We start from the raw sequence: 9,293 nt of genomic DNA on the forward strand, positions 1-9,293 counted from the left end.
AGGGCCCAAAAAGGCCGGGGGGGGAGGTGTTCTTAATCACTTTCAGAGCACAGTCCATTTCTTATGGCTCTTACGGACCTGAGCTTGTACCTAGGATTCATAGGTCACGGTTTTCACTTTAGTCAAAATGTAAAACTAGCCTTAAATTAGGTTTTTGAGCTCTTGTTTTAGCTGCTGGATGGGCAGGATCTTTGATAGCATTTTAGGTCTCCTGATTTCCATCCAACTTTTGCTCCTGTGTCAGCAACAGCCTTGTAAGTTGTTCTTTGTAAATAATTGTCCTTATAAATTTTATTTTTCTAAAGCACTGCCTGTTATAAGACACTTGTTTGTGCTATCAATCTCATGTTTGTGTTAAGCAACGGGCAAGATATTACTGAAAGGAGAATTAAGCACTTACCTCTGGAATTATAACCAGTCCAAATATTAACCCAAAAAGGACAAGATTTACTCCATACATCCACCGCAGAAATATGAAGTAGGAAGCGACTGAGGAGCCAAAGTGACCTTATAAACCAGAAGACACTTCATGGTTAGGAGTTTAGGAAGGTTAAACAGTCCTCAGCAAGACCTGGACCCCTTTACCCTCAGGTCTACCCAGCGTGTTGCCCAAGACCCTCCCGACAGTCCCCACTGCTGATGGAGACAGCAAAGCCCGGAGCTGCCCAGGGTGTGTGCTCCTCGTTTGGCACCGGTGCCCAGGGCAAGCGGAGACTGGGGAGCAGGGAGCTGGAGCATTGTTTGGATGAAGGCAAAGCTGTCTCACAAAATGTCTCACAGCCACCACACAGCAACTTCCACTTACTCTCCACTTCTTTTATCTTCATCTCCCAGGGTATGCACTGGGTTTTAAAATTGTCAAAGTCCCTCTTAAATTTCACCCATTTCTGAAACAAGACAACATCGCAGTGAGCAGAGAGGTGCGAAGAGGGAGGCTGCTTCATCTGCAGGGCTTTCTAATGTCAGGGTTTGGTAGCATTGCTGGAGTGGGTATAAAGCAAAGCAAAAACTCTGGTCTGGGTTTGATCTTTTGGACCATTTCAGGAACTACCTTCAGTGCAGAAGCCCCCCACCCTCAAGTGTTCACATTCATTATCTGAGTTTTAACCTTCCCAAGCTTTTGGAAAGCTGCAGTTGTGCTATGAGTTTACCATATTATATAGGGGTGGAAAATTCAGACCTAGCTCTGGATTGAAAGAATTGATGCAGAACCAACTCTATTTAAAACAAAATTTAATTTTATAAAATACTAAGCTTGAATCCTTCCTCATCAGACCAGCAGCTAAACTCCCATTGATCTCATCATCTCAGGCCTGGCTCCGTTTTTCACTTTTCAATATAATCTCCATGACAACATGCAACTTGGCTGCCAACTTCAGTCTTAAAACACAGTCATCATTCTCCCTGTTATCTCCTCATTACCGGGGAAGATGAAATTTTACAGGAGTCCATGGGGCAGTGCAAGAGTTTGGCATGGCTTCTCTTCCCTTTAGCGGTACCTTGTCTCAGAGATCAAGGTTTTGGAGATTGCAACCAGAAAGCCGTGGTTTTCCCTGCTCTTGCCAACCCTCCCTTTCTTCTGGGAAGGTCACAATGAGATTCAGGTGGGGGGAAATTTCCCCCCGTTCTTTCTGTAATAGTCATAGATTTGAAGATGACTAGTATTTTTTTGAATATGGGCAGGAGGTTTTATTCTGATTTCCTGGTGTCTCTTTTGCCAAATACAGATTAATAAACTCTACCAAAAATGTGCTGAATACATAACCAGGTATCCAAGCTTTTCCCTGACATCATTGCACCACTTACCTTTGCCATCATCATCTTATACGCGTACAACTTTTTGCCCTTCCCTTTTCCCAGAGCTCCTTCAAACTTCTCTACAAAAGCTTGTGCCTCCCTAATTGGAAAACAAACAAGCAGGTTACTGAAAGAGCAAAGGGGTCTTTAGTTTTTCACCTCTGCCTGCACTGATGGGAAAGCAGCCATGCTCGTGCGAAGGTGGGGCTTTGGTCTCTCCCCACACCCCGCGCTGCCTCTGGGGTTCCAGCTGCTATCTGCTGGTGGTGTTGCTGGGCCACGTACAGCCAGCACGCCCACCCGGGGCTAGCTAACAGGTCCCCAAGGCACTCATGGTCATGCAGAGATGTGTCCCAAATCTTATTCCACACTTCTCCCTGAGTGTAGACCAAAAACCCGCCTGTTCTTCTCACTCCAGAGCTCTCCCACCCCGGCATGCCTGCTATAACTTCTCCTTCCTGGTGCATTGGTCAAGAAGAAAATAACATTGTCTAGTGAAAGAAACTCCAAGAGGATGCAGAATTTCCCGCCATCAACACCTCCCTGGATAAATATCAGAGATGTGCAATTGGCCCAACAAGATAATCTCAGCGCCAGAGAAATGAGTGTGCACTAGTCAGGAGTAAAATCAAGCTGCAAATTGAAATTAGTTTTAAAATAGGATTTCTAAGGGAAATACAGAGAAAAGAACCTAGATGCTGTTAGAGTATGCTGAGTTTGTGAATAAAATTTTGCTAATACATCATGAGAAGAGATTAAATTTCAGGAGTTGGGACGTCCTTTGCAATCCTAAGCCTGTGGGCAAGAAAGGCTTCTACTTGGTAGAAATAGTTGGCTAGTTCAGCCGGTAACATTGGGAAAATGACCTGCGACTTTATTTGCAAACCTAAAGTGAGATTTCTAAGTCTTGAACATATTGTTTCCCTCTCTTTGTGTTTCACATTCCTCATCTGTGCAATGGGGCTAATCCTTTCTTGTGTCAGAGTTGAGTTTGTGCAGTCAAAGTAACTATTGAATGTACAGCACTCTGAGAGCCTTTCGGGAGATCCCTGCACAAGCAATGCAACAATTTTGTTTAGGTTCATTAGCAGGTGGTAATGATTGCCATGGTTCAAGGATAAGATGAAGGGATGGAGGTACATTATCAAATATGATCCTAGGCAGAATTTTAGCCAGGATCCTACACCAAAGGGAAAATATGTCTCTTGCTTTGCTTTTTTTTCTTTTCTTGCAGAACTTTGGACTTTTAGGATCATAAGATGTTATTTGGAATGAGCTCAGGCTCATAGCACGCCTGTGAGATAGAAAAGCTGCTTTAATACAGTTACCCTGTATAGATCTTTACCCAGATTTTTAGAAATAATTGGCAGTGTTCAGGGTTCCTGATTGTAATGGAAGGTGGAGCAAGCCTTGGCCTTCAAGGTGTAAAGGAGAGAAGCGGAGACACATGGTGGCTGCCAGCCTTCACAGCCTGGTCACTCCAGCTCTGAGCAGTCTCTTGGCAAACACGGAGCGGGGGCATCACCACTCCCTGTGGGGCTGTGCATGTCTTGCAATGCTATTTTGAAAGTTCTCCTGGTGGAAAGGAGTTTCAGAGGATTTTTAACCAGTAGAGCTGGGATTTGAATCATTGCCTCAACATGGGAATGGTTTGTTATGCGCCATTCTCTGTTGACCTGTGGGTTTTGATTTCCCTGGTTTTCCCTGCCCCACTGCCCCCCATTGCCCTGCACTAAGAGGTCTCTGCAGCTGTCTGAATTGTTCCCACATTCAACGTGGGGTGCCTGCCAATATTATCTTTGCTCCATAAACCTCTGCAAATAATAGAGCGTTTTTTCCAAGCAGCCCCGTCTCAGGAGTGTGAAGTAACATGGCACTTTGCTGCTCTGATTTCTGTCTGACAATGGGCATGAATAAGCAAACCAGGGCGCAGAGTCTGCTTTAACAAGTAGGCTGACAGTAGTGAGTCATTTGGTTTTAAATACAAGGGTAGAATGACCTGGCCATGGGTATCAGTTGAACAGATTTGCACCTCGTCTGTTCTTTGGTTACAGAGACTGAAAATCAAATTCCACATTTTAACTCTGACAGGCTGGCCAGGCTCTGCCCGTCGCTTTTTCTGAGACTGGGGTGTTACAGTAGCAGCAGCAAATATGCAATTTCTAGGAAAGACAAAGTGCATCTGACAGTCAGCAAAGACCCCAGGGGGGTGTGGGTTCCCAATGTGCTGGGTACCTGAGCACCGAGAGTTTCTTCACCATCCTCCAGGGCTTGTTCCTCATGGTGGAAATCAGTTTTTTCTTTTGCTCCACCTGCTCCATCAGCATCGCGAGCTCTTCCTCTGACAGCGACTCCTCGTCGGATGAGTTGGAAGAAGCAGAGGAAGTACTGGGAGAGACACAAAATAAAGGACACAAAATAGAAAAACTCGCAGGAGTTAGAGGGAAGGTCTTGCTTGGGGTAGGCACAGTGCTGCTGGCCCCCAGGGATCCCACTCTGATGTGGGCACAATGCCTCACTGTCCCCCGGCTCGGTGCGACGCCAGCACGGCCCCTTTGTGCTCAGGGCAAGGCTGCTTCCAGCCCGGATAATGAAAAGGAGATTGCGCCCCACCATAACTCACCCAACTTTGTGCTTTGGACCACGCGTCAGCTACAGAAGGATTGCCCAGGGCTACAGCTGGCTCTGAAGAAATGTTTTTCACACCTTCAGAATGAAATGGAAGGTATGGGGAGAAGCAGAGGGTTGGGACGAGCAAGATTTGGAAGAGACTTGAAAACATGAGAGATCCATTTTAACCTGAATGTTTCCATAGACCAACGACAAAAATGTGCCCAGGTCTGAGTTGCTCAAGCTGTCTTGTTTAAGAGTGCTTTTCTACCCCCAGCCGTAGGCGCTAGGACTCCATTACATGCATGGATCTGATCCTGGCTGAGAAACGATAACAACAGAAGACCTTGGAAACAGTTTTGTTGTGTGGCATTTTACACTAGTGTTTTCCACTGTTGTATCTCTTTTGGGAGAGCAGTAACTTATTCGCAGTCTCTTTGTTTTGCAGTTCTGACCCATATGCCACTGTCATGTGGATACTGCTGCCAGTCTGACACAAGGCACGGTACTCAAGGATTGTTTAATTACCTGTTTTTCCTGTCTGTCTTCTGTTTGTTCTCCCCCTCCTTTCCTTTCTTGTTTGTTTTCCTTTCTTTGTTTTCTGATTCCTTTTGATCTTTGGTAGGAGCCTTTTTGCCTCCCTCTCTCTGCCGGCTTCCTTCCTCTCCTGCCTTTTTTCCATCAATGTTTTTTCTTTGGTAGTTTTTATTCCTAGAAGCCCTGTTTTGTTGGCTACAACTGTCTTCCTCTTTGCTCTTGTCATCTTCTTTGTCTTTCTCTTGCTTTTTCCTTTCAAGTCTGCTTGCTCTGCCGGTTTCCCTGAGGGGCTGCTTCTTAGGTGTCTTGTCCTTTACTTCATCTTCTGCAAGGGATAAAAAACAAGTACTTTGGGAAACACTTAGCTTTCCATGCTGGGAGAATAAGGATTCATCAGAAAAGCGTGGGCAGCCAGGATGCCTGATGCAAACCCTAGCAAAGGCAATGAGCAGATGCCCATTGACCTCGGTGGGCTTTGCGTTATGCCCCGTCCAAGAACCACGTCCACCTCTTTGGTTTATGCGACTCCCATTTAAGACAGTATGACTCATTTTAGCACATCAGTGACTGATATGTGACTATAAGAAAATTGGAAATTAGTTCCAAATGCAAAAGCCCATCCATCAGAGAGCATAAACAGATATCTTCCTGACCTGTAAACACACCAAAGCAACAGAAACAGAAATTGCAGCCAGTTAAACAGTATGTAGTGTGCTTGTTGGTGCAATGTCCTTGAAAGTTGTTTACTTTTCAAGGCTGAGGATGGAGCAGCACCAGGTCTTGTTTCTCTGAGTTTTCTTTTCTATAGGAAAGTCTATATCCAGAGAAGAAAAAAAAAAAAGATAGTCTCTGATGCACTTATTCTTATTGGCATTGCAAACTAAAATACTCATTTGTCCAGAAGTCAGAAGTGCTTCCAGTTTAAAGGATTGAAATGGAGCATGATTTAATTGCAGAATATTATGGAAAGGGGAAAAAAACATTCAAAAAACCTCAACCCCCTCTATCCCTTTTGCCACCAAGTACATTAAAATCAATAGTAAGTTTTCCAGATTCTTTTGGCTTCTAATTTTCCAAAATTTCTTACTGATGAAAATAGAGTGTTCAAACAAAAAAAAAATGAAATTTGTAGTTTTGGCATTTTCCCCAGGGTTGGAGAAATTCTAATGGAAGAAGGAAATTGTGCTGGAGTGGGATCCAGAGTGAAAAATGAGCAGCCTAAAAGGCGAGGAAAATAGAAACAAAAAGAATTTGAGTGTTTGCGTTTTTGTTTTGGTGAAAAGTTAGAAATTAATAACAAGCAAATAGATTTTGCTTGCTAGTGGTAAAAAATTAGTAGGTGGTCGTTGTCACACTTGTCACTGGGAATGAGAAGGAGCTTTTAACTTATTTCTCAAGAGCCGTCAGGTAGGTTTCAGTTACTATGTAATGGTGCATCTCAGCCGAATTTCAGTTAGTGATCTGGGTCAAAGGACCACCTACCCTCTTTGGGAAAATGTTCATTTTGGGCAGCCAACTATCACAGTCTTCATTTGCAACCTATCAAATATTAGGTTAAATATGGAGCATTCATTTGTTACTTTTATCTTACTTCCTTTGCCTGTATGGGAAAGGTGGATATAATTAAAAAAATAAATCCCAGTCATTTGCTAATTACTTTCTCATATTTTATGTGTCATACAGACACGGTTATGAACCATTTTTGCAGTAGCGTCTACATTCATATCACCTATCCGGTGCTGTTATGATCTTACCTCTTAGCTATCTCTCTTTATTTAGTGTTACAATCCTACCCCTTAGCTATTTTGCTTTATTTACTATACACACAAGGTTAAAGCTGGTTTTAATCCTGTCACTGGTTCTTCCTGATTTTCCTAACAACCATCAGTCTGCCTCCAATCCATTTTCATTTTTATCTTCTTGTGGTCATGATTAATCCAGATACCAATGTGTTATGGTCTAAGCAGGCATTACAGGGAGGGCAAGCAGGACCTCGGTGCGGTGCAAAGCAGTCCCAGCCCTGCATAAAGTGGTGCTTTACTGCGATGCCTGGTTCACTAGGAATGACTGCCAAGGGACGTGGGCTCCGACAGCCTCCTACTCTAAGCAGTGGATGAAAGGGGACAGACTGCTTAAGCATGGTGGTTTACATATCACTATTATAAGTCAAACCTCAAGGGAAAAATCTGCTTGCTTACAATTAGCTCATGAAATGGTTCCTGTTGTAGAGCAAGTCACAAGCCAGAGAGAAAAAGAAAGGTTATCACCTCCTGTGTTTCAAACAATTCCGCATTTTTTAATCTCTACGTTACCTTCACTCTCTGTGTCACTTTCGACTTGTCCATCAATCTCTATTCCGGCTGCAAGACAAAGAACAAAGAGTAATTGCATTTGTTGCTGGGATTTACACACGCGATGCTTTACACGGCTAGTCCTTAAGTGCCAGCTGAGCTTGGCAGAACGTCCCTTATTGATTATACATTATATTCTTTTTCTACAGTAACACTCTTAATATTTGCTTTAGTTTGGCAAATTGACAAAAGTTCCCTGCATGAGCAAACTGAAATTGCATGATCTTTGAGAGATGCAAAATTATGTGCTTGGAAAGTCGTGACACATTTTCTCAAGTATTTGGCAGCATCCAAACTGAAATGATCTCATAGTGATACCAACCATCTTCCATGATGACCTGTAAAGCACATTTCTTTTTCTTCCCCATGACAGCCTCCCGTCTTTTGCACAGACACCGTAGCTGCTATGCTGCGCACGCACACCCCAATTGTATACGGGTTACTCTCTCTTCCAGTGCCCATGTGCTTGTCTCCTTGGCACTGCAGACAGACGGGCACATCCAGCCGCTGGTGACCTCCTGCTTGTGAGCCATGCAGGCAGGGGAGGGCAGGGAGGGGTGGGAGAGGCAGGGAAGACTCTGCCTCAGCCCACCCAAACACTTTCCCTTTGGCTCCTTTCTCCCTGTGAAAAAGCACCTGTCGGCATTACATTGCATTTCATTATTTAAACATGAAGGAAAGCCCTTTGGTGGATACTTGGTGGTATCGTATGAAACACAGACACAAGTCACGTCTGGTTCTGACATAAGCATGTGGCTGGAAGCTTTGAAAGGATCAATTTTCTTAATGCCATATTCTTTACTGACCTGCGTCAATCTGTGTAACCCTGTTAGTCATTCTCCTGCACCTTATTAAACCTCTCAGTGCGGTGCCCCTCAGGGCATGGCTGTGGGTCACCTTTTGTCCTCCATGTGCATCCTTTGTAGGGGACTCAGGAGCTAATAGATGCAGCAAGGAGTCAGGAGTCAGGACACCAGGATCTCTCTTTCCTTTGCTCCTCTATTCTGTGTGACCTTTGCGTACTCATTGCACTTGCTGGTAAAATAGGATAGATTTTCCTTCTAGGTGCTCTGAGGCTTAATTAATTAATGCGAGACCCTCATTCGGAAGGTCCTTTAGTACCGCAAAGTATTGTATTGCATGCTGCAGCTTGCAGTCTTTCGATGGGCCAAGGACAGGTTTGTCTGAACAATCTCCAGTGTAAAACCTGCAGCACCTGCCCCAGCTGTAGCTTCCTCGGAGAGCCGGTGCACCCCCAGCGCAGGGTTTCTCCTGCAGGCATGCGGATTGCGCAGGAACGGTTTCCAAAGAGGAAAGCTTGCCCTCACGCCATCTGTGAAGTCTGCTGCGGACCCCCAGCTCACGTGGACGTCCCTTGGGGGACCTGGCATGGTGACAGTACACAAAGACTTTTTTCCAAGTGTTGGTAGGGAGAGGGTTAATTCCCCCCTTCCCTCCCAAAAGAGAAGAATGTTGTGGAGATCAACTTGAGGCTGCTGCCACCAGCGACTCTTGCAGATGACCCCTGCTCTGGGTCTGGTGCAACACCCAAGGAGGTGCCAGCCTGTACGGAAGACTCTCTGCTTCTTTTTGATAGCTGAATTTTGGTCCAAAGGCACCTTTCAAGTATTTTAAGTCCAATTCCATGGATTGTTTGATCTGCCTTTGACTTTAGCTCAGCTCACCTGAGCTAAATACATAATGTATGCCCATACATTCTTAACAACTCTAACCATACAAGTTCATTACACAGGGCATTTCCACTGTGTGTTCCCCGCACCAGTGGGTCTGACTGGGGCTGAAGACAGCAGTAGTGGTCTTTGAAGGTCTTCCCAGTGAACAAGTTTCCCCTATAACCCTATGTGTCGATGTGGTCGGTTGAAAAGTTGTTCCAAATGTGATCACTAGGTCATTGCATTAATATTGCTCCAGGCCAAACGGAGCAATTCACAGTTGCTGGAGGCTACTGGAATGGATTTTCTGCAGGCTACTTCAGCT

At 44.7% G+C, this 9,293-nt stretch overlaps 1 protein-coding gene across 1 annotated transcript in view; it reads right to left on the reverse strand.

Moving 5' to 3' along the window:
- TMC2 (transmembrane channel like 2) overlaps positions 1-7,663 on the reverse strand; it is a 34,186-nt gene extending 26,523 nt beyond the window's left edge. Inside the window, exons 1-7 of the mRNA XM_075140740.1 lie at positions 7,618-7,663; positions 7,257-7,304; positions 4,936-5,269; positions 4,033-4,185; positions 1,807-1,897; positions 806-887; positions 401-507 (exon numbers count right to left, since the gene is read on the reverse strand). Of these exons, the coding sequence (XP_074996841.1) occupies positions 401-507; positions 806-887; positions 1,807-1,897; positions 4,033-4,185; positions 4,936-5,269; positions 7,257-7,304; positions 7,618-7,663 (861 nt within the window). The remainder of the gene's footprint in view (positions 1-400; positions 508-805; positions 888-1,806; positions 1,898-4,032; positions 4,186-4,935; positions 5,270-7,256; positions 7,305-7,617) is intronic.
- Positions 7,664-9,293: the final 1,630 nt, after the last annotated feature.

This window comes from Calonectris borealis, chromosome 2, assembly GCF_964195595.1.
Source record: "Calonectris borealis chromosome 2, bCalBor7.hap1.2, whole genome shotgun sequence".
Classification (NCBI taxonomy): Eukaryota; Metazoa; Chordata; class Aves; order Procellariiformes; family Procellariidae; genus Calonectris; species Calonectris borealis.